Source organism: Myotis myotis, unplaced genomic scaffold (genome assembly GCF_014108235.1).
Source record: "Myotis myotis isolate mMyoMyo1 unplaced genomic scaffold, mMyoMyo1.p scaffold_m19_p_20, whole genome shotgun sequence".
In the NCBI taxonomy this organism is placed as follows: Eukaryota; Metazoa; Chordata; class Mammalia; order Chiroptera; family Vespertilionidae; genus Myotis; species Myotis myotis.
This window is the reverse complement of record NW_023416325.1, coordinates 13,818,185-13,846,183: the sequence shown is the minus strand read 5'-3', so window position 1 is coordinate 13,846,183 and position 27,999 is coordinate 13,818,185. Positions and strand designations below refer to the sequence as shown.

Sequence of the window (27,999 nt, the reverse complement as noted above, 5' to 3'; positions counted from 1 at the left end):
TTAAAAATAAACTATCTGCCAGATCAACTAAAACTGAACTGACACTAGGTATACAGAGTCAAACAATATGCCTCCTTCTTAGGAAATTCAGGTATTTTAAAAACACACACAAGACAAAAAGAAAACCTTGCTGCTCACAAAATGTGAAGTTTAGGGAGTGAGACCGAGAAAAGTGATCTAGCGTTCGGGTTCCTCTAGGCTCCCACTTCCCTGGGCCTGGTTTTCACAAAGCACAACCTCAAACGCGTCATCTCACGGAGGGAACCCCGTCCTTCAGGGACAGGTGTGGAGGCCAAGGGTCACCGGGCCGAACCCAGTGGACTTCTCCCCAGTGGCTTCGGCCCATCGCCGACGACAAATGGGGTATTGAAAACGCCGGGGGCTGCGCCTCCCAACTGGCAACCAAAACGCCGGGATGCACATCACCTCGCTCTTCTCCCAGAAAGAACCACAAGCTCCCAGGGGACGAGGACCCGCAGCCCATCTCTTCCTCCCCGGCCGAGATCATCCGGATGCAGGAGATCCAGACGGAAAACCACTTTAAATGCGACGATGCTTCGCCACCCGCGGGGTGAGGGGTGAAGGTTAAAGGGGGAGAGGGGGGTACCCTGATATACAATGCAAAATTTTTTTAAGAAAACGTCATGGGAATAAATAGTACAGAGACCGTTTTATATTTCACAGCAACAAAATATCATGCTTTTGGTTTCTCCCCACCCCCCCGCCCCGACCCCTAACAAAATAAAAAGAGTTGGGGGAGAAGCGAACGGCTGATGGGGGCCTGATGCTGCTATAAAAGTTAACGTGCAGTTTTGCTTTGCCGGGAGCCCGAGGGGGGAAGGGAGGGGGGATTGCAGAGGTCGGGTGTCCGGACCCCAAAGGCTGGTGCGGGCTCTCGGGTCCACGTGAGAAGGCGAGGGAGGGCGCACGCAATCGCCCGAACGCAAGGCCGTCGTCCCATCAACTGCGGCCGCGATTCCCCAGGTCAGCGAAGGAAACGAGGAATTCCCCAAGCCCCCCGCCCCTCGGGGAGAGGCGCTCTGCCATTGGGCCGCGCAGGTGTCACTCAAGGGCACCGACGCTAGAGTGGGCGCCCGGCCGCAGGCAAAGCCCCCACACGCCCGAGGGCTGGGGGAGAGCTGCGGCGTGTGGCCGTCGTCTCCCTGGCCCTCTAGCCCGTCAGCACGCTCAGGGCTCCTCTAAGGCCGTGTCTTCTAAGTCTCGTCCCTCCTGTCCCCCGAGACCGGCAGCTCCCTGCAGGCGGGCGGCCGCTTACCTGGCCGCCGATTCAATTCAGCGTCGGGCGAGCGGCCTCTCGCGACCGTTAAACTTCAGGGAGCGTGCGCGCGCCCGGCGCCTGGTCGGCGATTGGCCGCTCGGGAGGGGGCGGAGACACTGAGCAGCTGCGCGCGCTGCGACCTCCCCCTTCCCTCCCCTCAGCTCGCGCGGGAGACGGAGGTCGAACGCCTGGGAACTGGTGCGGGGCGTGGTCATTGTCAAGCCCTCTCGTCTGATTGGTTCTCTGGCAGCTTTACCGGGAAGAGGCCTCAACATTCCGCATGCGCAGTTGGTAAGAAGGCGGCTGGGAGCCTCGGCTGAAGCACGGCGCATGCGCAGACGCGAGAGTGCGTTGCGATTCCTATTCGCCGGTGATTCTGGTTCCCACCAGGTCTTTGGGGGCGGAGGCCGATCGTGGGGTCGGGTAAGTGTCCGCGTAGAAATCCGGCACCCGCACGGTTACCCACGATTGTCAAGGGCTCTGGAAAGAAGACTGGGAGCCCGGACGCCTTGAGTTTTCCGGTTTGCGACCCTGAGTCGCGCAGCCTGTTGACCTGAGGCCCTGCTGGCGGTGCGGTGGAGCCGGTGCAGACACCTGAGCTGCTTTCCCTGCACCTGGTGTAGCCTAGGCTGTGGGGGGTCGGCCTTGGCGATCTTCAAGGACCGGGGGGAGGGGGGACAGGAGAGGGAAGCCCACGCCCTGCAGAAAACAGGACAAATGGAACGGTCCCCGTGGACTGTTCAGCAGAGCCTGTCGCGCCCGTAGCACGCACGCAGCAGGGCTGTTGCAGGCCTGGCACATAGTAGGTGTCAGCGTCGCTCCTGTCAGAGCTTTCAAAGGACGAGAGAGATCCCGCGCCCCTCGCCGTGGGCCCCCAGCCCCCCTCTCTCGCTCGGTTGCGTCCACATCCTTCAAGCTGGTGAGCCTTTCCGGTACTTGCAGCTTTGAGATTTCCCTCCAGGCGTCCCGAGTCCACAGCGCAGGGGCTTTGGCTGCCACTTAGAGCTGCCTGAGCGGGCGGGACCTCGGAGCTGTGCCTGCCCTTGGGACGAGGCCGCCCATCGCATCCCAGCCCGCCAAGAATCCCTAGCAATAACGTTTCAGCCGGAAAGCATCGTCTCCCACCCAGACCTCATGCGCGCCTGGAGGACGGCAAGCTTAAATGAATCGAACCCCCACCCACCCCACATTGTGTTAATCCACCCGCTGATATTATGCTCGTGTGATACCTAACCAAAGTCCAAATTATTTTCTTAATGGTGCTTTTATTTCATTCTTTTAAATATGTTTTTATTGACTTGAGAGACAGAGGAAGGGAAAGGGGAGAGGGAGAAACATCCAGAGAGTAACAGGGATCAGCTGCCTCCTGCACGCCCCCCACGGGGGGCTCTGCTCCAAAACCCAGGTATGTGCCTGCACTAGGAATGGAACCAGCACCCTCCTGGTTCATGTGTCCATGCTCAACCGCTGAGCCACACTGGCGGGGCGGAGTCTTTAAATTGACAGCTTTATGGCGGAGATCTCTCTGTCTTTTACATTGACTGGGATAAGATCAGGCTATTCAGCAACAGAGGTCGCTAGTAGCTTGAAAAATGTAGTGCCTGTTATCCAGGGGGTTATTTTGTGACGTTGGTTTTGTTTTGGTTTTTTTAAAATATATTTTATTGATTTTTTACAGAGAGGAAGGGAGAGGGATAGAGAGTTAGAAACATCAATGAGAGAGAAACATCAATCATCTGCCTCCTGCACACCCCCTACTGGGGATATGCCGCAACCAAGGTACATGCCCTTGATGGGAATCAATTCTGGGACCCTTGAGTCCGCAGGCCGATGCTGTATCCACTGAGCCAAACTGGCTAGGGCTGTCGTTGGTTTTTATATACAAAGTTTGTCATCGGGGGACCAGTTCTCCACAGCAAAAGAGGAACTCTAAAACTAAATCTATAGTTTATCCATTAAATATGGAAGTGATGAGGTATACATTTAAATACGGATTTTTTTTTTTCCATCTTTACCGACTTTTCTTACCATATTAGGTAATCCCTAAAGATCTCTAAGTTTGAACCAGGACTTGTTTGATGAAGGTGGGTTTTTATCTTTCCATTTGAACCTGCCGGAAAGTCCAGTTGTGTTCCTGGCATCATAATTTGTTCCTTGGCACCTGCTTTCCTGGATCACAATTATGACCTCACCTAACAGTATGTCTTTGGTACTTTCAAGGTTTCCAAGTACTTCTTGAATGGGACCATCCCCAGTAAAATAATGAGCAGGTCGCTGTTCTAGAAGCCTTTTCGCTCTGAGCTCTAATCAAATAAACACCCATGAAGTCGTGAGTTTGCAGAGTGGGTCTGTGCGCTGAGACCACAGTGTGTGTGGTGTGTCACGGGTTCCTGAGCTCCATGGTGTAGGGATCCGAAGTGCTCACTGCTTCACATTTGTGGCGACGTGTGATTTTTCTCACCCCAGCTGGTATTACTACCTCCGTCTTACAGATGAGCAAACATGGCCAGAGTTGCATAGAGAGTCGAGACATTGACACAGGTTGCTCTGACTACAAAGCAAGATAGCCTTTCAGGGGCCAAAGAAATGAGAGGAAGAAGAGTCAAGAAGAGAAAGTTGAGGGAATGAGCTAACACTTTAAAGAGCTAGGGAAAGGACTGGTCTGGAGATGTTACGAAAGGTAAAGAAACAAGCTGTAGAAAGGACCAATTTAGTTTAAGAAACGGACCAGCTGCCCTGGCTGGTGTGCTCAGTGGTTAGAGTGTTGGCCTTCAAGCCCACTTAGGGTCAGGAGTTTGATTCCCGGTCAAGGGCACGTACCTGGGTTGCAGGTTCCATCTCCAGCCCTGGTCAGGGTTCGTGCAGTAGGCAACCAATCAATGTGTTTCTCTCACATTGATGTTTCTCTTTCTTCCCCCTCCCTCCCTCCCACTCTCTCTACAAAATCAATGGAAAAAGTACCCTCAGGTGAGGATTGAAAAAAAAAAGGGGGGGGGAGGGGGACCAGCTAATGTTCTTCCAAGATAAGTCTGAACTAACCCAGGTAGTAGGCATCGCTTTATTTGTATCAAATACACTCCTACTTGAAAGTGCTTTTGACATTTAAGTCCCAGACAAACAGAAGCCATCATTATGGTAATAGAGGCGTGAGAATTTTTTAGGAGGAAATGTAGAGGATGGTTATTGCTGGTTTTTTATGTGCTTCTGTCTCATTTTAATAGCCTGGGTGTAAGTTATAAAGTTCCTGTTAGATGCCATAAATAGAAGACAGTCATGGTGATGCTCATGAATAGGACGGGTGTCATTCTCCATGGGGTCAGAGGTTTCTGTTTAAAAGAAAAACTGAACAGGGCGTTATGGGATGAATGGAAAGCTTTTCTCTTGATCTGCTTCATTGTTGCCTCTTGAACCGCAGCAAGAAGCCTATTAAACTTCGACCAGACCTAGAGTAGCCTCTCCTCTCCCCCCCAAATCCAAGATGATAACTGCATTTCCTGCTCAACCCGTTATGCTTGTCTTCTGGGAGAACCAAGTCTCTGCGACACTTCCTGTGGGAGAGGAAAGGCAGGGTCTGCTTCGGGCCTGAGCCGGCCCAGTGGCTCCATTTGGGAGGGGCTCCCTCTCAGAAGGGTTCCAGGCAACTAGAGCAGGAGGGTGAGCCGGTGGGAAAGGCAGAGGGAGGCTGCTCGATCTGACCTCCCATTCTGCAGGGAGCCCCAAAACTCACCTTTAAACATGAATTAGCATTAAGCATTTCTCAGAATCCTCCTCTCACGGAGCCTCTGGTGCCATCAGCTGGCCATTTTGACTTTAAAGCTGCAAGGTTGCAATCAGCCTTTTCAAGCTCACTGGGCTTGGTCTTTGCCCATTGTTCTGAGACCTGCCTTTTTTTATTTTTTTCATTGATTTCAAAGAGGAATGGAGAGAGATAGAGTGATAGAAACATCAATGATGAGAGAGAATCATTGATCAGCTGCCTACTGTGGATCGAGCCTGCAACCCAGGCAGGTGCCCCAACAGGAAGCCAAACAGCAACCTCCCAACTCATAGGTCGGCGCTCAACCACTGAGCCACGCCAGTCAGGGGCTGTGTTACTGTTTTTAATGGGACTACTAGGACATGTAGAGTTCCACACATGGCCTGCGTTCTGTGTGTACCAGGCAGCGCTGTTCTAGCACATGAATGCATGGGAGCCAGCGTTTCGGGAGTTCGTTCTCCAGGTGACCCAGCTTCTTCATCCCCTTGTTCCCATTTCACCTGCTCTGTGAACTCAAATCAATAATCGTTTCACTTTTTTCTCTAAGTAGCTTCACCCAGCTCTCCTTTCCACCTCCTCCATCTCTTTAACGTCCTGATCTTGGGGTTTTCACCCTGCAGGTAGGACACTCCGACAAGCCTTGCTCAAAGCCCTTACCTGGGCCTTGAAGTGCATCTCCTGGACCAGGAGTACAGCCTCCCCTGGGAGCTGGTTAGAAATGCAGAGCCTCGCCCAGCCAGAGTGGCTCAGTAGTTGAACATCAGCCTGTGAACCAGGAGATCACAGTTTGATTCCCGGTCAGGGCACATGTCCTGGCTGCGGGCTCAATCCCCATGATTCTCTCTCATTGTTGATGTTTCTCTCTCTCCCTCTCCTTTCCTCTCTGAAATCAAATTTAAAAAAATTTTAAATGCAGAGCCTCAGGCCCTGATGACAAGTATCTCCTCTAACAAGGTCCCCGGGCGGGGGGGGGGGGGGGGGGTTTCACCAGACAGGTTGAGTGATGAGGACTTAACCCCCGTTTTTCCTAAAGCCCCATCTTGGGTCCTCTCCACATCTGCTCCTCCAGTTCGATTTGAGGACACTTCTGTGAGGTCAGGACGAGGGGCACCTAACAGAAGCAGGTTGCAAGGCCCGTCGCAGGCCCTGCAGGTGACTTGGGCCATAGAAAAAGCGTGAGAACCACAGCTCCATGGCAGGTCATCCATTCCGGCCCATCCTGATGGACATCTTACCTTATCTTTTATGCTCCAGGCCCCTGGGGCTCCCCATGCCCAGGCCTGGCTCCTGGTAGACATTGAAACTACTATTGAACAAATTACCATTCCCTTTTGTAAAGGCCTGACACCTCTAATCTCTAACTTGGCCGAGTGAGAAGGGACTGGACAATAAGAGGCTTCACCCTGAACTGCACTCAGCAGGGATGCGCTGAAGCTGCCGGAAGTGAGGGTGGGAGCCAGCCCCGGACTGAGCTGCCACTCCCAGGAAGGAATCAGAGCTCAGCTCTCCCCTTGGCTGGTGTCCCCTTACCAGCACTTCTGTCACCTTTGTTTTTCTTTTTTAATGTCACGGTGAGCTCTGATTTCAGCTGCTCTTACTGTTCCCCGAAGATTTGGAGTTGCTCTGCGGGTATCACAAAAACTGAAATCCAATCCGGAATCTTCGCTGAGCTTTGGGGAAGTGGAACCATGGGTGTGTTGTCATTTTCAGCTGTCCTTGGAGTAGCGCCAAAGCCCCAGGAGATACCAGACGTCTTCGGGCTCGCCCGATTGGCTGCTGGGATTGGCTGTTACACAAACCAGCCATTTGCCGGGTGCTGGGGACCTTCCTGAGCTCCAGTTGGTGGGAGACCTTCCAGTGTGCGAGTGGCTCTGAACTGGGACAGAAAGAGAGATGTGAACCACACTGGCCTGACAAAGCACCCTCCTCCCGCCCTTTGTCTCCCACTCGCTTCCTTCCTTTGTCACCGGCCCTGCCCCAGGGCTGTCCCACCCGGTCACATTCACTCACTCACGGAAGAGCAGCCCCAAGAGAGGCGCTGGGCTCCTGTCCGCAAGGAATCTAATCCAGGGACCAGACGCTGTCTGAGGCACAAAGGAGTCCTGTCCTGCGGGTTGAAAGCAGGAAGGGGCATCTGGACAGGGACTTGGTCTCGTTCAGGGAACCGTTTCTAGGAGGTGGATTCTTTGTTGCCGCGACGTCGGGCAGAGTGCCCGGTTTATGGTCTATCGTTTTCTTTCCTGAGGAGAATCCCGGAATATCGCACACACGACAGACAGAGGCAGTGGGTAAAGTAGCGTTTGGTGGCACGCTCCTCCCAGCTATGGAGCCCTCACCACTGCACCTTCCTATCCCCCACGGCTGACTGCGCTGAACACAGGCTTCTCACACGGACGTACGAGGTGGACCACGCACAGTCATGGAAGTGAGAACTAGCACTGGCGTAAGCCTTGCAAAGTGTGTTTTCTGTAGAAATAGTAGAGACAGAAAGGAAGGCTCTCATCCAAAACTGGCCGGGTAGCGCAGTTGGTTAGAGCATCACCCCGATGCACCAAGGCTGCGGGTGCGATCCCCAGTTGGTACGGAGAGGTATCAACAATGAATGCATCAGTAAGTGAACAACAATGGATGTTTCTCTGTGTGTGTGTCTCATCAAGTTTTTTATATGTTTCTTTTTTATTTTTCTACTCATCAATTTTTTTAAAAATATATTATTTCTATTGACTTCAGAGAGGAAGGGAGAGGGAGAGACAGACAGAAACATTAATGATGAGAGAGAACCACCAACAGGCTGCTCCCCACGCCCCCAACCAGGGATCGAGCCCAAAACCCAGGCATGTGCCCCGATGGGGAACCAAACCTTGACCTCCCGGCTCATAGGTCAGTGCTCAAACACTGAGCCGTGCCAGTCAGGCCCCAATCAGGGGGCACAGTCAGTTCTCATTCTCCCTGAGCAACAGGGGTTTTGCTAGAAACCAGCCTCTTGCCTTCAAAGGCCCCACAAAAGCCCCTCTGAGCACTCTTTCCTCTGGCCCTTCGCCTGCCGGGGTGGGTGGCGAGGCTGGGTCTCCATTCTCCAGACGAGAAGCCGCCCAGGCTGTGACTCGCCCCTGTCCACATGCACATCTTTGAAGAGGTAACACCTTTCAGATTCCTGCCTCCCTGACCCTCGAAAGAAAAAGACACCAGAGCCTGTGGGCTCGCCGTGTCCTCACGGCTGCCATCCTCTGCACTTGTCAACTGAGGCCTTCCGCTCAGGCTGCTCCGAGCAGTTCCTTAATTGTGCTGTCAATACCACTTTCTTTTTGACTGTGTCCCCCTCTGGCTAGATAGGCGAGCTCCGTGAAGACAGCCTAGCTCTTTTCCACCTCCCGTGGCTCACAGAACATCGCGCGTGGTGTTTTGAACCTACCCGGCGCCTTCAGGCAAGTCGGCTGGTTCGGTGGGCCTACGCCGCGGACCAGTTGGATCACGTCATTGGCCGTGTGTCTGAGGGACAGGTGTTCCTATTCAGACCCAAGAAACTGGAAACATTGAAAAACAACAGTCATGACGTTGATGGATAGTGATACTTACTGGGTCCCACTGTCTAGGCTCAGCCGTCCACAGGCGATGGCACACCGTCCTACGTGTGGATCTCAGAGACTCCCCAGCACGTAAATAATGTCACCAGACTCAGCTCCCACTTCGGCCTTGATGTGCTGTTTAACACATCAAATCACAGCCCTGTTCTGAGCTTCACACTCAAACCCTCTCCTTCCTGAGAAAACAGCACCTCTGGGGGCCTTGGAGATATTTCTGGTCCAGCCCGGCCGGCGTGGCTCAATGGCTGAGCATCTACCTATGAACCAGGAGGTCACAGTTCTATTTCCAGGCAGGGCACATGCCTGAGTTGCGGGCTCCATCCCCAGTGGGGGGTGTGCAGGAGGCAGCCGATCGATGATTCTCTCTCATCATTGATGTTTCTATCTTTCCCTTTCCCTTCCTCTCTGAAATCAATATATGTATGTATATATACACATATATGTGTGTGTGTGTGTGTGTGTGTATACACACATACATATTTTTAAGTCCATTTAAAAGAAGATATTTCTGGTCTGTTACAAGAAAATATTTACCAGCGGGCAGGATACAGTCGAGTCATGTGTCTTCACTCACTTCCTAATACCCTCCCTACGAGATGGTCCTCATCGTCTGAACTGGGACCTGACGTGAACATGGGAGCAGGGCCTCCCCCTGAAGGGCTGTCTCTTTTGTCTGATCCAGGTCTTCGGCAAGCAGAGCCCCTGTCCATGGGCACCTTGGGCTCATTTCGCTTTCCTGCCCCGCTGACCAGAATATGCCCCGTGCCCTGGGCACACTGGTACAGGGAGAAGCCGGCATTGCTGTCCCTGGGAGCAGGAGTCCCTCGGGTCCAGGTGGCCGGCAAGAAGGACCACCCCGCCCTGCTCTCCCTGGAAGAGAGTGACCTGGAAGAGCAGTTTGTGAAAGGACACGGTCCGGGGGGCCAGGCAACCAACAAGACCAGCAACTGCGTGGTGCTGAAGCACGTGCCCTCGGGCCTGGTCGTCAAGGTAGGGGGAGCGGGCGGGGCTCTCCGAGTTCACCAAAGGCTGGCACATCTCGTCCAGTGCAGCCTCCTCCCAGCCCCTCTGGAGCCAGGCGCTTGCTGCCCTTGAACTTGGCAGGCAGCAGGGTTCTCGTAAAGCATGGCTGCCCGTGACCGCAGCACTGCCGTGGGCGCTCCCTCCCTGAGCAGCCAGCAGGCCCCGGAGGTCTGCGAGCGTCCTCTGCCCTGAGGGCCTGGCTGCTGCCCTCCATCTCCTCCGAGGCCAGTGACACCCACCCCTCTGAGCATGAGATCAGACCAGCCATTCCCAGCGCTCAGAAGCTTGCCCAGCTGCCTGTGGGAGTCTCCCTTCCCTGTAAAACCAAGCTCCCGCATCCCAGCTGCCAGCACACCTGCCCCTCTAGGAAATGGTGCCTCGGTGCAGGGGGACTGCCCGTCCGCTCTGTGTGGCCAGAGGCCCGAGAGGCCGCTGAGCCTTGAGATACGACCAAGAGCACAGCCGGCCTCGGTACCAGCGACACGGCACGGCTGAGGGCCTCGAGAGCTTCAGCTTAGTCCTCACAGGCCCCTCCACCCCTTCTTCCCGGCGGGACAGGTGAGGAACGGGAGGCACAGAGGCTAAGGCACGAGCCAGGCCCTGCCGGCTCTCCCCGAGAGAGCACATCGCTGTCTCCACCACTGCTCTTCCCCCTGGAGGGCCTGTCATCAGGAGCCACAGGGAACAGCCTGAAACCTGACATCACTTTGGTTTAACCTGTTTTATATAACTTTCTCCAAATTCTCTCTCGGTGCCGTTCTCCCGCCCTGACATCCCCGAATTCCCATCAGCCAGCTTCGCCGGCCCGGCCCCCGCGCTCAGGCATCACGTGCGAATGCTGTGGCGACTGATGGGAGAGCCCCGTTTCCCTCTCGGACACAAAGTGCTCATGCCCTGCCCACAGCTAGGCATTTCAGTGTATGTTTTCTACATTATTTGGGATTGTAAGTTATTTAAAGGCTACCGTTGCTTCTAAACAAAACCACACTCCCAGCTAGAAACAGTCGCTGTGAAAGCCACATCCGACATGGGTGTGGGCCAGGGACACGCCCTGGCTTTGTCACCCCTTCGCTGGGATTCTTGCCCAGTGTCCTTGCCTCCCGGGCCCGCCCCCTCTGCAGGGACGAGGTCGCGTGTGCTGAGTCCTGGGGGCCCGAGAACCAGCCTACGGTTCTCGAGTCACCATCCTCCTCTCCCTCCGCAGTGCCATCAGACGAGGTCCCTCGATCAGAACAGGAAGCTGGCTCGGAAAATCCTGCAAGAGAAAGTGGACGTTTTCTACAACGAGGAAAACAGTGTCGCTTACAGAGAAAGACGCGAAGCAGAGAAGAAAAAGCAAGAACGGAAAAAGAGAGCAAAGCAGACCCTGGAAAAGAAGAGGCTGCTGAAGGAACTCTGGGAGGCGAGTAAGAGCTCCACGGCGGGAACAGCGGGTTCGGAGTGAGGAGCCGCCGGAGGCTTTCGAGGAAGAAGGCGGGGTCCCTCACCCGCATGGCTACAGGGCTCCAAAAGCAGTATTTGCGCGGTTTAAAAAGCCTCGAATTGTTTTACATGGCGGATTAAACTGTGGATAGAGATGCACTTAAAATAAACCTGAGAGAAACGCAGGCGGTCCCTGCTGGAGGACAGCGGCTTCTTGGGGGGGTTGGGGCGGAGGCGGGTCGTCGTCGTGAGAAGCAGCTCCGAGGGGCTGCAGGTGGCAGGCAGTTTGATTTCGGGACCTGGGCCGTATCAAGAAGGGTGTCGCCTTATGTCTTTATGCTGTACATTTGGGTACCTTATTATCAAAGGTTAGGGGGGGAAAAGGAGGACTATTTTTTAAAAGTATAACTGTTATGCCCTAACCAGTTTGGCTCAGTGGATAGAGCGTCGGCCTGTGGACTCAAGGGTCCCGGGTACGATTCCGGTCAGGGGCATGTACCTTGGTTGCGGGCACATCCCCAGTGGGGGGTGTGCAGGAGGCAGCTGATCGGTGTTTCTCTCTCATCAATGTTTCTGACTCTTTATCCCTCTCCCTTCCTCTCTGTAAAAAATCAATAAAATATATTTTTTTAAAAAAGTATAACTGTTAAAAAGGTCCATTTCTATGGAGACCTGTGAAATTGAGACAAAGATTAATAACCTGTAGGGTAACATCATCCGCTGGGAGGTCACTGCTCAGTGATACTTAGAGGTCAGCTTAATGTCAGGTTAAGAGAATAAAAACAAGACGGCACCCTAGCCAGTTTGGCTCAGTAGACAGAGCGTCGACCTGCGAACTGAAAGGTCCCAGGTTTGATTCCAGTCAAGGGCACATGCCCGGGTTGTGGGCTCAATCCTCAGTGGGGGACTTGGAGGAGGCAGCTGATCAATGATTTTCATCATGGATGTTTCTATCTCTCCCTCTTCCTTCCTCTCTGAAATCAATAAAAATATGTTTAAAAACAACAAGACAGAAAAGACATGCAGGTTAGTAAGGTACTGGCCCCACTAGCTGCTTGTACCACATGACCAAGTGGCCTCTCCCATGAGGAAGTAGGCGCATCATCCCTGTAGGTGGATTTACAGGCAGGTCTAGAAGGGATGAGCTTCCAGAAATCCGATTTGCTTGTGAGTTTGTTCGACGCCATCACCATCCTTTGCCCTGACCGTTGTTTGGGGCTGTTCAGGCAGGTCCATAGCCTGGCTTGTTGGAACGTTTCACAAGTTCCCATAGAAAACTAACGGGAAAGACCCGTGAGGTGAGCAGGTCCATCAGATATAGCGCCTCCCTCATTTCTGCAGCCAAAGAAACTGACCCCTAAGGCAGTGACCTCGTCCGGAAGCTCAGGTATCCTCCACAAGGCTCTCTAGACCCCTGGGTGCAGTGGCAGGACCCTTCCCCACTCCAACGTCCACCCCAAGGCCGCCAGGTAAGGTACCTGGAACAGCACACAGAAGCCGGTAAGGGCGGGAGAGCTGCAGACAGGAGCTTCCATTCCCATCTCCTTTCCTGCACCTTTTGGCATCTCTGCAGACAAGCTCACTCCCTAGAACCCTTCCTATGGCCAGTCCTGTAAGGGCCGGACTGCCTCGAGCCTGCGAAACTGCCCATACCCCTGGCCAAAGTGAGTGCTCACCCCGTGGGGATTCATAGCACAAGCTCCCTCCACCACTCGGATTCTCACACGCCCAGCACCTCCGGGCGCTGTCCGGCACCAGAGCAGCATGTGAAGTGGCCACGGTGCACGAAAAACAGGTTCCTGCAGCACCCAGGAAACGCTCACAGGATTAGCACCTAAAGACTGAGAAGGTCCTAATTGCAGGGGGCGGGGTGGGTGAAGGGCAAAGTGAGGAACTGCTCTCACTGCTGTTCATGCGTTCTTTCCTGGCACCCCCTGAAGTTCACTGCAATTAAAATGCACCACAACGCAACTTTGCAACTTCCCTGAAGCAAACGCTTCCCCCAGCCCGTTGTGCTAATCACATCTTCCCACCATGCTTCTGGGTCAGCTGGGAAAATGCCACCTTTGACAGGTCTCTCACCTCTCCTTGAGGAGCTGTTTTTAAAAATGCCACTTGAGCCTGGCTGGTGTTGCTCAGTGGTTGAGCCTTGACCTAGGAACCTGGAAGTCACCGTTCCATTCCTTCGCAGGGCACATGCCAGGGTTGTGAGTTTGATCCCCAGTAGGGGGCGTGCAGAAGGCAGCTGAACCATGATTCTCTCTCACTGATGTTTCTTTCTCTATCCCTTCTCTGAAATCAATAAAAAAATAAAATAAAAAAACACATCTTTTTTTAAATGCCACAATTCAAGGAACCCACATCTTGATACCAGCTGTTAATGAAAATAAGCTTTATTACATCAAGTAATAAATACATACAAAGATGCAAACAGTATTAGTCACTTTCTTCCAGATGTTTGGATCCACTGATGGGAAAGGCGGAACTGAAATCTACATACATCCTTAGGGAAAATTTCAGGGGTCCTTGTCAGGCGAGGTTGGAGGTTGAGGTTCGGTAAGTTGCTCTTTCTTCTGTATTTATAACTTGTGCATTTTAAAGATGGATTTCAAAGTACTAATAGTCATGCAAATGCTTAAGCAAAAAAAAAAAAAAAGTTACACTGAGCAGAATTTATAGTGTGTGGCGAACGCGCTGGCTACTAAAGGGCTGCTGCAGCACTCGCTGAAACAAACCCTCAGAGCTGGATCAGCTCAGAAGAGAAACAAAGAACCACGTAACAGAAATGCATCCAAAAGAGAAACACCGGTATCTGGGAGGCCAACTACGGTTTGCGGTGATAGGTAACTGACGTGCATCATGTAAATCAATGCTTAAAAAAACACATAACGCCCTGGGTAGTTCCTAACTAACATGTAAACCTAATAACTGCGAAAATCTCCATCTCAGCGATGGGAGGTTCGGAGCCTGACGAACCCCAGGAGGGGCACAGGGAGGACAAACCAAGCTGTTACCATTTTGAAACCAAGTTTCATCTGTATAGGGGGCATGAGCTGTCACTTCTGGGAAGAAGAGGGAAAGCATTCGCACTGACTCGGAGGCTAGGACCTGGCGTTCCGCTCCGTCTCAGCCAAGCACTCCCGAACCAGCCCTCTCGCGTGGATGATGCCTGGAAGAGAAGAGGCAGGGGCTGGGATCATCCGCCGGACCCAGTCCAGGAGAGGAACCCAGTCCGGGAGAGGAATCCAGTCCAAGAGAGGACTTAGAAGGAGGAAGAGGGTCCTTTCACCACCAGCCAGAGAACCCTCACACTGAACTGGGACCCGCATCCAACCACCCAGGCCTCCACATGGTTTAAACAGCTCTAACGCCCTAGCCAGTTTGGCTCGGTGGATAGAGCGTTGGCCTGCAGACCAAAGGAAACCTGGGTTCAATTCCGATCAAGGGCATGTACAAAGATCAATACGAAAATATCCTCGGGTGAGGATTAACAAAAAATAAAAGATAAATTACACACACACACACTCTCTGAGTGGCCAGATTATTATGACCAGCCAGATTATTATGACCACCCCATCAGTACTTCATTGGGCCTTCAATACTGCAGCAATTCTTTCTGGCATTGACTCCACGAGATGTTGAAAGGTGATGCGAGGAATCTGACACCATGTCTGATGAATAGCACTGTCCAGTTCTGTGAGATATGATGGCTGTGGAACCAGCTGCCTGATGGCTCTTCTAACTTCATCCCACAAATGCTCAATTGGATGGAGATCTGGTGACTGTGGGGGCCACCTGAGCAAGGTAAAGTCTCCCTCGTGTTCTTGAAGCCACTCCTGCACAATACGAGCACTGTGGCATGGCGCATTGTCTTGTTGGAAGAAGCCATCTCCGTTGGGATACGCCATCAACAGGATAGGATGGACTTGATCAGCAACGATACTTAGGGATGTTGTGCTACTCAGACGTTTATAATGATCTGGCCCTTTAGCAACTTCAGCGGGAAATTATAGCTAATTTACCTACAAACGTCAGGTGGTCATAATAATCTGGCCACTCAGTATATATATGTATACTAATAAAAGGGTAATATGCTAATTAGACCGGGAGACCTTCTGGACGTCCTTCCAGACAAAGCCATGGTGGTGGGCTAAGGCAGAGGCAGTTAGGGGCAATCAGGCCAATTGGGGGTAAGCAGACCGGTGGGGGGGTGGGGGGCAGGTGGGGGCAAGCAGGCTGACAGGGGGGCAGTTGGGGGTGAGCTGGCTGGCAGAGGGTGGCAGTTGAGGGCGAGCAGGCCGGAGGGGGGGGCAGGTCGGGGGTGAGCAGGCTAGCAGGGGGGGCAGTTGGGGGCGAGCAGGCTGACAGGGGAGCAGTTGGGGGCATGCAGGCCAGCAAGGAGGGGCAGTTGGGGGCAAACAGTCCGGCAGGCAGAGTGGTTAGGGGCGATCAGGAAGGTGAGCGGTTAGAAGCCAGCGGTCCTAGATTGTGAGAGGATGCAGGCTGTACTGAGGGACACCCCCACGCCCATGTACAAATTTCATGCACCAGGCCCCTAGTATGTGTGTATATATATATATATATATATATATATATATATATATATACACACATACACATACACATATCCCAAAATTCACACAAGAAGTAATTTTGATTAAAAACACAGGTTTATAATTAAAAATTGTAAAGTTTTTATTGATTCATAAAGTATACAGTATAGGGTTATGTATGGAATAGCATATTGGGTAAATGGATTATCATGTCGCGATAGCGAGCACCATTAACTGTTGTTGCCCGAGCAGCCGCATTTTCGAAGAATGGTCCAATGATGCCTCCAGCCCCAAATCCGCACCAAACAGTGACACGTTGTGGATGCATTTGTTTCTCAACAATCACTCGTGGATTTTCTGAACCCCAAATGCGACAATTTTGTCGATTAACCAAGCCATCCACAACGTGTCACTGTTTGGTGTAGATTTGGGGCTGGAGGCATCATCGGACCATTATTCTTCGAAAATGCGGCTGCTTAGGCAATAACAGTTAATGGTGCTCGCTATCGCGACATGATAATCCATTTACCCGATATGCTATTCCATACATAACCCTATACTGTATACTTTATGAATCAATAAAAAATTTACAATATTTATTTTTTTTTAAATATATTTTATTGATTTTTTACAGAGAGGAAGGGAGAGAGATAGAGAGTTAGAAACATCGATGAGAGAGAAACATCAATCAGCCGCCTCCTGCACATCTCCTACTGGGGATGTGCCCGCAACCCAGGTACATGCCCTTGACCGGAATCGAACCCAGAACCCTTCAGTCCACAGGCCGACGCTCTACCCACTGAGCCAAACCAGTTTCGGCACAATATTTAATTATAAACCTGTGTTTTCTATCAAAATTACTTCTTGCGTGAATTTTGGGACATCTTTATATATGGCACTAACATCCCCTCCCCCCTCTCTCTTCTTTAAATGTTTTTATTAATTTCAGAGAGTGAGAGAGAGGGAGAGAGAGATAGAAACATCAATGATGAGAAAGAATCATTAATCGGCTGCCTCCTGCATGCCCCACACTGGGGATCAGGCCTGCACCCTGGGCATGTGCCCTGACCAGGAATTGAACTGTGACCTCCTGATTCATAGGTTGATGCTCCACCACTGAGCCACACCTGCCCGGGCTCCTTCCCTCCTGGGGTCTCCCTAGCCCCTTCCTTCTGCACTCAAGGTGCCGGCCAGCCAGCTCCTTCTTCGAGACAGGACTCCACACCAACTGCACTGGCATCAGGTGGCACGAGCACCATCTTTAAGCCTGACTCACTTTGAAGATCCCACACCCTAAAGTTGTTGCTTTTCGTTGTTTTTATTTTTTTAAATATATTGATCTCAGAGAGGAAGCGGGGCGGGGGGGCGGGGTAGGGGGGGCCAGGGAGAGAGGGAGAGAGATAGAAACAACAATGATGAGAGTCTTCTGTACATCAAAAGGTTTGGGGTTGGAATCCTGATCAGGGCACATACCTAGGTTGTGGGTTCAGTTCCCAGTTGGGGCGTGTATGGGAAGCAACCGATAGATGTTTCTCTCACATCAATGTTTCTCTCTCTCTCTCTCTCTCTTTCCCTCCCTTCCTCCACTTTCTCTGAAAATTAATGAAAACATGTCCTCAGGTAAGGATTTTTAAAATTCCATAAAACATTCTGGGCTCACTGGCTGTTGATCGCCGACCTATGGACAGTGCGCTGCACTCCCTCCCACTGTGGCCCTCTCACCTGCTACCACATGAGCTGGCCGCTGGGCAGGACCAGCTGCCCACCCAGGCTGTGCCCACAGTGGCCACTGGGTGTGCCACGTGCTGACTTCACCACAGCTCCCGATTCCCTGCTAGACCCTGAGGTTCAGCATGGTCCCAGGGACTTCCATTCAGGTAACCAGGACATCTGTCTGACTCTAACCGAAGCCCGGATGACAGAACAACGCCCACCTGGCCCCGGGCTGGACAGGGTTCAGCTCCACACCCACCCAAAGCCCTCTCCAGTTCCAGCCTCTGACCTCCGGTCCCCTTCCCACTAATGCCTGCTTCTGCCCAGCCCAGCCCAGCCCAGCCACCGGTCCTCGCAAGGCTCCCTACGCACCAGTCAGTCCGCTGCCGGCCCTGCCTGTCACCATGGAGCCGCAGCCCCCGACAGTGGCCCCCACGGATGCCTCTGTTTATAACTGGCTTTTCCTCCAAGGTTGCTTCCTGAACCCTCTGAAGATCCCCAAATCCCTCCTGAAAGGAACTTCACACAGAGGCCACTGGGCTCTGAGCTGCCACCTTCTCAAATAGAAGTCCTCCCTCCTCCTCTCCCTTCACAGGGCAGCCAGTGGCTTCCCGTCCTCGGAGACCCACTGGTCACTCACATCATCGCCTGGTGGCCTTTTCCCTGTGCTATTCCCTCCATCACAAAAGCACTCAGGGCACCCCTCTCGCCTGCCCCGGACTGGCACAGACGACCCCCCACCCCCCGCGGCCACAGGAGGGCAGCAGGGAGGCGGCAGAGCTCCCAAGAGTCCTTTTCAAAACAGATGGACCCTCCTGGCAGCCACGGGGCGGGCAAGGCTCACGGCTGAGCTGCCCCTCTTAGAAGCCCCTTCCCATCAGACCCCCAAGCCCACATCCCAGAGCCGCTCACCCCACGGCAACTCTAACAAACGGGGAGCCCCTGTGGCTCGGCGACCCCCCCCCCACCCTCCCATGAACCCCTAGAAAACTTCCACAGCAGTGATGGGCCGGGGCCTTGGGGTCGCCTGCTGGACGCACCTCGTTTCAGTCTCTCCATCGCGCTCTTACTGCCCGCGTACGTGGGCCGGATCTCCTTCCCCAGCTCTTCAATGATGGCCAGCAGCTCAGCATATTTGCTCTGGGGCACCTGGCTGTTCCCTGTTCCCTAGAATCAGAAAGAAGGTTCAGATGGACGGAAACCCACCTGACTCCAACGCCAGTCAGGCCCACCAAATGCCTGGGGCAGCAAGGACAGGACGTGGAGGGAGGGCGGCGGGCCGAGCGCTGTCCCCGCTGAGGGACACCTACAGAGCAGGGAGGCGGCCCGACTGGCCTCACGCCCAGGAACCCACCCGGCAGCTTCCAGAAAGCTCCCTGCTTCTCCACGGCCTGTCTCCTCAGCAAAGGCTTTGCTAAGAATGTCCCAGGGCCCAGGGGACGAGCAAGTACAACCCAGGGGCTGAGGGTGCAGATCAAGCGGGCGAGACGGAGGCCACGCCTGGAGTGGGCAGGACTAGAAAAGTCACCCAAGGCCATCTGGACTGAGCCCATCTTCCCCCACTGGCAGGGCTCCCCCCACAGAAACCCTTTTGTCCAGACACCTCAACAGCCCCAAGCAGCACCCAGACTACAGACCAGAGGCTGGGTTCCCCATGGGCCTCTCCCTCCTCCATCTCCATCTCCTCCTCCTCTTCCTCCATCTCCATCTCCTCATCCTCCTCCATCTCCTCCTCCTCTTCCTCCATCTCCATCTCCTCCTTCTCCATCTTCCATCTCCTCCTCCATCTGCATCTCTTCTTTCATCTCCATCTCATCCTCCTCCATCTCTTCCATCTCACCCTCCTCCATCAACTCTTGCTCCTCCTCCTCCTCCTGCTCCATCTCCATCTCCTCCTCCTCCTCTTCCTCCTCCATCTCCTCCTCCTCTTCCTCCTCCATCTCCATCTCCTCCTCCATCTTCCATCTCCTCCTCCTCTTCCATCTCCATCTCCTCCTCCTCTTCCATCTTCATCTCCTCCTCCTCTTCCATCTCCATCTCCTCCTCCTCTTCCATCTCCATCTCCTCCTCCATCTTCCATCTCCTCCTCCATCTCCTCCTCCTCTTCCATCTCCATCTCCTCCTCCTCTTCCATCTCCATCTCCTCCTCCTGCTCCATCTCCTCCTCCTCCTCTTCCTCCTCCATCTCCATCTCCTCCTCCATCTCCTCCTCCTCTTCCATCTCCATCTCCTCCTCCTCTTCCATCTCCATCTCCTCCTCCTCTTCCATCTCCATCTCCTCCTCCATCTCCATCTCCTCCTCCTGCTCCATCTCCTCCTCTTCCATCTCCATCTCCTCCTTCATCTTCCATCTCCTCCTCCTGCTCCATCTCCTCCTCCTCTTCCATCTCCTCCTCCATCTTCCATCTCCTCCTCCTCTTCCATCTCCATCTCCTCTTCCATCTTCCATCTCCTCCTCCATCTCCATCTCCTCCTCCTCTTCCATCTCCATCTCCTCCTCCATCTCCATTTCCTCCTCCATCTCCATCTCCATCTCCTCTTCCATCTCCATCTTCTCCTCCATCTCCATCTCTTCCTCCATCTCCATCTCCTCCTCCTGCTCCATCTCCTCCTCCTCTTCCATCTCCATCTCACCCTCCTCCATCGCCTCTTGCTCCTCCTCCTCCTCCTGCTCCATCTCCTATCCTCCTCCACGTCCACCTCCTCCTCCCCAGTGGCACCAGGACCGGCCTTCCCTCCTGGAGGCCCTCGCCTGCTCCTCCCTCCTTCTCTGCTGCCTCTGCTGCCTCATCTCGAGGTCCGTCCTCTTCTCCTGGTCCAGGTCCTCAGCATCCTGCCGGCGCCTCCTTGTGGCCCCGCACTCCTCCTTCCGCTGCTGCCGCCACCGCCTCATGGCCAGGGCATTGCGCTGCCTCTCCAGGCTGCGCTTCAGCCCATCCTCCCGCCGCCGCCGCTTCTTCAGGCGGTCCCTTTCCCGGGCCCGGGCCCGCTTCTCCTCCTGGGACAGGACGGCCTGGCGGGGCATGGCCGGGGAGCCACCACCTCACCCCCAAAGAGTGTCCGTGGCGACCTCAGAATGTGGTGAGTTCCGGCCACAAGAGAGAACCTTGCAGCTGGCAACCGTGGGTCCCTCCACAGACCGCGTCTCCCTGGCAGGTGCCACGGAGGCTGAAGTGGCTGCCTCCACTATGCTACCACCCAGGGACCCCCACTTGACATTGAGAAAACTAGGTCTCAGCGAGATTGCCAGGTGGAGTCCTGTTTTCAGAAGTGGCAGAACCAGAGCCCGGCCGGCATGGCTCAGTGGTTGAGCATTGGCCCATGAACCAGGTTCCGGTTCAATTCCAGGTCAGGGCACATGCCCGGGTTGCAGGCTTGATCCCCAGTTATGGGGCGTGCAGGAGGCAGCCAATCAATGATTCTCTCTCATCATTGATGTTTCCTTCTCCCTTCCTCTCTGAAATCAATAAAATTATATATTTTTTAAAAAAGAAGTGGTAGAACCAGGTGTAAACCCAAGTAGCCTCGCTCAGGGGCCACCAGCTCCTCACTACATGCATCCGGACTCCTCTTTGCTGGGGCTGCGACCTTATGGGAGAGGAGTGGGAACTGGACCCCACCCCTCTGTTCCAGGTCAGACCCAGAGTCAGGTCAGTTCTTCCCCAGGCATCAGGCACAAGACCCACCAGGGACACACAAGGGGGTGGTGGCCCCCCCAACAGAACTGCAGCCCCCAGGGCTTCCACCTTTCCTTGAGCTCCCCATTGCCCATCCCAGCTCAGTGTCCCCATGAAACATCCTGCCACCCTCTGAGATGTCTCAGGTCCAGAACGTGAGTCCAGCCGGGTCTGTGACCTGAGGAAGCTCAGATCACTTCCATCCATCATTTCTACTCCCTTCGTCTCTCTCCCACCGAGTCCCCGGCCCCTCCCGCTGCGCATCACCCCCGCCGCCATACCTGCGTGTAGCCTAGAGATGGCGGTCCGTAGTCACTCAGCAGCTGGCGGTACTGGGAGGACGTCGCCATGCTGGTGGAAGGCGGGTGGACGCTCCCAGCTAGGGTGGAGGAGAGAGCCATCAGGAATCCCGTAGCCGTGACCAGCCGTCCCCGAGGCGAGGATTCGGGGCCTGCCACAGCCCCCCTGCCCGGGACCCATGCCATCAACAGGGGCCTATCATCTCCGCAGGACAGAGAACCCTGCTCCTGTCCTCTTGTTTGACCTTGGCCGACCCCTGGCCTCAACGACTGGTCGTAAAATGTAACTAGCAGGCCACCGGGCTTCGCAGCCACCGCAGCAGCAGACACACTCCTGTGGTCCATGCCCTCCTTCCCATCCCTGCAGTCGGGGGTGGTACCAAGATGACAGGTGCTGCTCCGCTCGGCCTAACTCTCGCCAGTCTCCGTTCCCCAGGGGCCGATCACCGAGAGCCACACCACTGCCACAACTGCCCCTGCAACCGAGGCTGGTCCCCCCCTTACCGCCCCCCCGCCCCGGGCTGCGACATCCCGTGAGCCCAAACCTCGGCGGGACCATCTGAGCCCCATCCCTGGGTGCACGGGACACAAAGTCAGGAATCCGGAGTAAACCACGGCCTGTGTGTCCTCAGACAAGCCCTCACCCTCTGAGCCCGTCACCCCCTCCCCAAAGAGGGGGCAGGACTCTTGAGAGTCTGAGTCTACGCCCAGATGACTTGCACCCAAAGAAGGGAGGGGTGGCCCCACTCATAGACTGCAACTCTCGGAGACACTGTCCCTGGGCAGGCAGCCGGGGACCACGTGGGGCCAGGGCCCAGCGCAGGAGGGCGTCTCCTGATCGGGGTGGACCGGCGGTGGGGAGTTCCCCGGCTCTCGCTCAGGAGCCGGAAGCACGCAGACCTGTAATGGCGTCCGAGTGGCCATTAGCGGGGAAAGGATGTCCTGTGGAATTACAAACAGCGGTAACCATGGAGAATTTACCTAGCCCTCCTCGGCAGCTGCCCGCCTGCCTCCACGCCGGCCAAGGAACGGCTCCCCCCGGCCTGCCGCCTGCAGAGCCAAACCGTCTCTCTCACATGCAACACAGCGGGCTCTGCAGACTTGGCCCCGGGGAGGGACAGCTGGTGCCAGGCTGGCCAAAGCGACCAGCTGCTCCTCTAGTGTGGGCAAGGGGAGGGGCCGGGAGGGGGAAGTTCAGGAGCTCGAGAACCTGGGAGCTCCTGGCTGGAGAGAAACAGGCCAGAGAGGGTGGGCGCTGCCCCAGGCCACACAGCACAGGGGAGGCTGACCCCAACGCCTGTCCCTCTCTCTGTCCTGGAGCGAGGGACAGCTCTATCCACTCACGCTCAGGCCTGCCCTGGGTGTACCCACCGGGAGCCTAGGCTTATGCTCAGGGATGGGACACTGGGCTGCCGGCGTGGCTCAGGGGTTGAGCGTTGACCCATGAACCAGGAGGTCATGGTTCGATCCCCAGTGTGGGGCGTGCAGGAGGCAGCCGATCGACGATTCTCTCTCATCACTGATGTTTCTCTCTCTCGCTCTCCCTTCCTCTCTCTAAAATCAGTAAAAAGGTTTTTTTAAAGCATGGGATGCCCAGTCAGGAAACATGGATGCGGCCACTCCAAGAGGGCATCTGGGCACATCACGGGGCAGCTCTGAGCCTCGTGAACACGCACTGTGGGAACGTGCTGCTCTGCATGGGGGCTGCAACCTCCACCCGGGCACAGGGTTTGGGGCAGGATGGCTGCCCTGAGCTCCTCTCCCCCTATCAGCCAAACCCCGATTTCCTGCACTTTCTGATGTGGGCACTGAGTGTGGTCTGGTGAGCTCAGGCTCTGCAGCCCCAGAACTGGATCCTAAGCCCTCCCAGGATGCTCAGGGTGAGGCTGGGGCTGGCGTGGATCATCCCAGGGCACTTCACGACATCTGGGAGATGCCAGCTCCCTGGCAGAGGTGGTGGTCTTCTCTCCTACAGGCCAGGGCCTGGCCGAGGAGCCAGTCCAGCTGTGCCACACCTGGCTGTGTGACCGCAGACAAGCCCTTCCCCCTCCAGGCCTAGGTTTCTCCACCTGTTTGAGGCAATGGTCTACGGGCTCTAGGTTGGGTGTTGGGGGCTAAGGGAGGAGGGAGGAGAAATTGCTCGGTTTGGGTTGGGGGGAGGGGAGTCAGGCAGTAGCTCAGGGCAGGTGACCCCCACTGGGTGCCAGTGCATCCCTCACTCTGTGCTGAAGGGGAGGGGGCGTTGTCTGTGCCCTGGAGTTCCACTCAGGCCCACTGCTTCCTGCAGACCCCCAGGGTCGGGCTGCACGAGGCCAGGGAGAAAAGCCGGCTGGGGCTGGGTGTGCGCGCTGCGTCTCGGAGCCGCAGACAATGCGCGCAGTGTGCGGGGACCAGGGAGGCCGAGCCGGGGAGGGACTCCGAGGCCAGCAGCTCCTGGGGCCAGGCGCGCCTCCCCGCCCCCACGCCAGACAAAGAGCGGCCTGGGCCTGGGGAGCTGGCGGCCTTCCCGCCACTTGGGGCGCCTGGGGGGGGCTCTCCGGCGGGGAGGCGGAGGCTTTGTCTAACTCCGCCACTGCCACCGCGGGCCAGGCCGTGGCTTGGCAACCCGTGCGCAGGAGGCAGGGCTGGAGGGCATGAGGGATGATGACAAGGAAGCCCGAGGAGCGGCCGTGGAGAGTCCATCTTGGATGCAAATGACAGGGGGAGATGGGGCGCTGGGAAGGGGTCCACGCGCAGGGGGCGACCCCCACGGGCACCCCAGAGAGCCGGGGACCTCGGCACCCCTCCTGAATCTCGCCAGAGAAGAAGACGACCCGCGCCCAGGCGCTGGGCAGCCCAGACCGGCTTCAGGGCTCCCGAGTGGGTGCCTGTCACTCATGACCCAGATCCCAAAGGTCCCAGGGCAGGGCCCAGCCGCAACTACCCCGGGGCAGGCCTGCGATTTCCCGCCAGGGGCGAGGCTGGCGCAGGACCCTCACAACCCCTCCCCACCCCAGGATGACAGATGAGGGAGGGAGGGAGCCTACCTGCCCACAAAGCCTGTCTCTCTGAGCTTTGCAGACCCCAGAGCAGGTGAGAACATTTGAGAAAATAGTCCTGTTTGCTCTTGGGGCTCAGAACCCACATTCAACTACACCCCCCAATCCATACCTGAATCTTAACCCTTTTTAATCCCCAAGTCTGCATCCAAAAAGTTAAATGCGTGTGTATTCACCTGTGTGTACACATGACTGCACGCTGCTTTTTTGGGCCCCTCTGCAGACGTGCGGAGTTAAGGAGTCACCATTTGGAGACAAGGCCCGAACCTGCGGCAACTGCCAGCGCCAGCGTGGCATTTCTGACCGGGAGGCCAGTCCCCTCCCCGGCCTCTGCCCCCTCCCCGCCCCCCCACCCCGCCCCAGGCGCCTAGCTTTTGGGGAAGTCTGTGTCCAACCAACTGTCTAAAGGAGAAGGACCCGGGGAGAGGACAAAGCCGGCCCCTCCAAACTCCACCAGGTCACAGCCCCTCCCGGGCGCCTCTGGTCCCTGGGGCGAGGCCCGGGGCGCAGCCTCCAGCAGCCTGACAACTTGTAGAGGAGTTTCCTGGGACCTCCCGGCCGCAGCCCCGGGGGAGGGAGAGGGTGGCCCCTCCCGATTTGGGCTGGAGGAGGCCTCCCAGATCCAGACTTGGGGGCCCCAAGATGCGGAGCCCGCCCGGCTCAGATGCACCCCCGCCCCCGCCCCACATACACACTCACCCCGCCTGCAAGCACTAGAGACCCCGCTCTTCTCCAACTTCCTCACCGCGCAGGCCAGGGGGGACCGCCCGCTGCCCAGTTCTGAGGACCCCGCTCCCGCGCGCCAGGCTGGGCCCCCACTCACGGCGCCCCCTGCACCGCGGGGCACCCCGTCCCTGCCCAGCTGCCCTGCGCCCTCCCGAGCGGCTGCCCCTGGCACGCCGCCGCCCCCGCCCCGCCCAGGCTGGTCTGGCCTCGCACACGTGCGCCCCTGCAGCCCGGGCCCCCCAGCGCCGGCCTGCACCCTGTCCCCACCGGCGGCCCGCGCCCCGCGCCCCGCGCCCGAAGCGGCCCAGCCGCTCCCGGCTCCCGCCGGCAGGGGCCCTCGCCGAGCCGCCCAAAAGCCGGAGGAAAAAGGAGCCGCGGAAGCTCCCCCCGCCCTCGCCCGCCACGCTCCCCGCGAGCCCTCGGCCGCCGGCGTGGGGGGGACCGCGGCGGCCGCCCGCGCCCCGCGACCCGGCCCAGCTCCGACCCGAGGCCCAGCCGCGCGCGGGGCGCACCCGCCAACTTTGGCAGCGCGGGCGCCGGAATCATGGCGGCGGCGGCGGCCGCGCTGCCCCGGGCCGGGACCCGGTGCCCGTCGCCCCCAGCCTCGCGGGGCCCCGGGGACCCTGCCCGGGCGCGCGGGCCCCCAACTTGGCGGCACTTGGGGCGCGGCGCGCGCGGCCCGCGGGGCGCACTCACCGGCGTTGAGGGAGGCGGCGGGCATGTGCGCGGTCAAGTTCGGTTTGTAAGACATCCCCCCGGGCGGCGGGGCGCAGCGGGGCCCGGCCCGCGAGGCGGCGGCGGCGGCGAGGCCGGGCGGCGGCGAGGCGGGCCCGGCGTCCGTGCGCCCGTCCGTGCGCCCGCCGAGCTCCCGCGCACTTTTTGTTGTCGCCGGTCGGGCCGCACCGGCAAATATGGCCGTCCCTCGCCCGCCGCCGCCGCAGTATATCACCCATACATCGGCGGGCGCAGGGGCGGCCGCAAACTTTGAGCCGAGCCAGCGGGGCCGGCCCGGGCCGGGAGGGGGCGGCCCGGCGTCAGGGGGCGGCTCCGCCCGCGGCCGCGCCCCGCGCCGCCCCGCGCGCTCGGCGCCCGCAACTTGGCAAAGTTTGGGGGGCTGGGGTCCGGGCGGCGCCGGTGGCCCGCGTGGGTCCCTTTCTTCTTCGGCGCCTGGAGGTTTCTGATTTTACCGCTTAAAATAAAAAATTTTAAAAAATCCTTTTATTTTAAATAGCAAGATGGGTTTCAGAATTACTTTCCGTCCCCTGGCCTGTGGGGGGCGGGGATGGAAAATTACCTGGAGAAAATGGTGGCGAGTGGTATTTTTAAGCACGTAGATCCTTCCAGACGCCGAGGTCTGGCTCTGCCCCAGAATCAGAACAGCCAATTCTTGACATTGATTTCAAATAAATGCCACGTCCCTGTCTGTAGTAAGTGGCTGTTAACCCTTTGGGGGGCCGGCGACTCCTTGGAGACAACTGACAAAAGCCAGGAATTTCCCCCCTGGGAGATTCGCGCTGGCGTTTACATCATTGTGCCACCTTCGCTCCTTCAAATATTGAAGAAGCGCCTACTACGCGCCGGACACTGTTCCAGGCGCCAAGGGTACAAGAACGAATGTGCCCACGGTTCTCCTCCCCAGGAGTTGACCTGACAATTTGGGGCCCCCGTGGACCCCAGCCCAGCCAGCCTCAAGTCTGACTGCAAGGCAATCATCACATGTAGCTGAGATTAGATGATTAAGCTTTTGAAGGTACTCTCGCCTAGAGTTGTGCTTAAATAGGGAAACTCCTCAAAATACATAAGATGCCCACCCTTTGCCATCCTTTTTGATAACAGTGGTTTGCAAATCTTTTTTAAAAAAATATACTTTTATTGATTTCAGAGAGAGGAAGGGCGAAGAGAGAGAGATAGAAACATCGATGAGAGAGAATCATTGATTGGTTGCTTCCTGCACGCCCCTTACTAGGGATGGAGCCTGCAACCCAGGCATGTGCCCTTGACTGGAATTGAACCTGGGAACCTTCAGTCCACAGGCCCAAGCTCTGTCCATTGAGCCAAACCAGCTGGGTCTGGTTTGCAAATCTTGACGTTGGTCACGGACTTTCAGACATCTGGATCTAGTGAGGAAGGGTTGTCACCCAAGCCTGCCTTCCTCCCCAGCTCAGCCAGCACCCCCTGTGATCAGCTTCAGGCTTGTCCAGCCCAGGAAGCTCAGCGAAATTTTATTTCATCAACCAATGACTGACACCTCCTACACCCCCTCCCTCCCCAGCGCCCACCCTCCCAGGGATCCAATACTCAAAAGTAGCGCACTGTCCATTCCTAGCCACAATGTAATTTTCAGTTGTTTCAGTAGTCACATTTTAGAAAGTAACAAACTGATGAAACTGAATCTTTAATCCATGTGAACACAATATATCCAGAACACTGTGTTTTCCATGTGTAAGGAATGTAAAGAAATTAAGATACTTCGTATCATTTTTATCATACAAAGTCTTCCAAACCCAGCGAGTCTTTTACACTCACAGTGTGTCAGAATTCAGACCCGCCCCATTCCAAGCTCGTACTAACCAAGAGGGCTGGCGGCTTTCCTATTGGACGAGGTGCAGGGTGAGAGGCTACAAGCGGAGGGCTCATAGGGCAGACACACCTGGGCAGGAGTCCTGGCTCCACTACCTCTGAGCTGTTTATGCCTTCCAGTCCTGGGGCGAGAATCCGGATCTCAGGGCATGGCTCCTCGCTTTCCATATTGTTGTGCGTGCGTGCGTGTGTGTGTGTGTGTGTGTGTGTGTGTGTGTGTGTTTTACTGTGATGCCCACCCCCTCACTTGAAGTCCTGATTGATGGTCATTGAAAAATATTTTTTCCTTTTGTTTTTCATTGAGATCCAGTTCACTTAGCATAAAATTCACCCGTTTAAAGGATACAA

General features: G+C 56.0%; 3 protein-coding genes and 1 pseudogene across 13 annotated transcripts in view; 2 read left to right on the top strand and 2 right to left on the bottom strand.

The window, feature by feature from the left end:
• MPHOSPH9 (M-phase phosphoprotein 9) overlaps positions 1-2,256 on the bottom strand; it is a 39,542-nt gene extending 37,286 nt beyond the window's left edge. For 3 of the 8 annotated variants that reach the window (XR_004974862.1, XM_036353867.1, XM_036353869.1), the window contains exon 1: positions 1,277-2,256. The gene's annotated coding sequence lies outside the window, so the exon portion shown is untranslated. The remainder of the gene's footprint in view (positions 1-1,276) is intronic. The other 5 variants (XM_036353874.1, XM_036353871.1, XM_036353870.1 and 2 more) reach the window with 4 other exon arrangements.
• Positions 359-1,599, top strand: LOC118678594 (annotated as a pseudogene).
• On the top strand, positions 1,585-11,553 carry CUNH12orf65 (chromosome unknown C12orf65 homolog). 2 transcript variants are annotated; one of them, XM_036353878.1, is made up of 3 exons: positions 1,585-1,702; positions 9,303-9,610; positions 10,848-11,552. In XM_036353878.1, exons 2-3 carry the CDS (start codon positions 9,329-9,331, stop codon positions 11,085-11,087), a joined length of 522 nt encoding a protein of 173 aa, XP_036209771.1. In that variant the 5' UTR covers positions 1,585-1,702; positions 9,303-9,328; the 3' UTR covers positions 11,088-11,552. The 2 variants fall into 2 exon arrangements, with proteins under 2 accessions (XP_036209771.1, XP_036209770.1); XM_036353877.1 differs by lacking the exon at positions 1,585-1,702 and adding an exon at positions 6,018-7,646 and having other exon boundaries at positions 10,848-11,553.
• A 1,887-nt stretch (positions 11,554-13,440) lies between these two features.
• On the bottom strand, positions 13,441-26,101 carry CDK2AP1 (cyclin dependent kinase 2 associated protein 1). Of its 3 annotated transcripts, none has more exons than XM_036354017.1 (4): positions 25,768-26,101; positions 21,290-21,387; positions 18,372-18,498; positions 13,441-14,234 (listed from the first exon to the last, which is right to left on the bottom strand). In XM_036354017.1, exons 1-4 carry the CDS (start codon positions 25,820-25,822, stop codon positions 14,167-14,169), a joined length of 348 nt encoding a protein of 115 aa, XP_036209910.1. In that variant the 5' UTR covers positions 25,823-26,101; the 3' UTR covers positions 13,441-14,166. The 3 variants fall into 3 exon arrangements, with proteins under 3 accessions (XP_036209910.1, XP_036209909.1, XP_036209908.1); XM_036354016.1 differs by lacking the exon at positions 25,768-26,101 and adding an exon at positions 22,289-22,415; XM_036354015.1 differs by lacking the exon at positions 25,768-26,101 and adding an exon at positions 21,853-21,892.
• Positions 26,102-27,999: the final 1,898 nt, after the last annotated feature.

What these genes read in the sequence shown, in the direction of transcription:
- CUNH12orf65 (XM_036353877.1), top strand. Translation starts at nt 7,583, where the DNA reads ATGCACCAAGGCTGCGGGTGCGATCCCCAGTTGGTACGGAGAGGTATC. An exon ending in TATCAACAATGAATGCATCA is followed by an intron (nt 7,647 to 9,302) that starts GTAAGTGAACAA and finishes TGTCTGATCCAG; the next exon opens with GTCTTCGGCAAGCAGAGCCC. An exon ending in CCTCGGGCCTGGTCGTCAAG is followed by an intron (nt 9,611 to 10,847) that starts GTAGGGGGAGCG and finishes CTCCCTCCGCAG; the next exon opens with TGCCATCAGACGAGGTCCCT.
- CDK2AP1 (XM_036354017.1), bottom strand. Translation starts at nt 25,822, where the DNA reads ATGTCTTACAAACCGAACTTGACCGCGCACATGCCCGCCGCCTCCCTC. An exon ending in CATCTCTAGGCTACACGCAG is followed by an intron (nt 18,499 to 21,289) that starts GTATGGCGGCGG and finishes TTCTGATTCTAG; the next exon opens with GGAACAGGGAACAGCCAGGT. An exon ending in GATGGAGAGACTGAAACGAG is followed by an intron (nt 14,235 to 18,371) that starts GTGCGTCCAGCA and finishes CTTCTCTTCCAG; the next exon opens with GCATCATCCACGCGAGAGGG.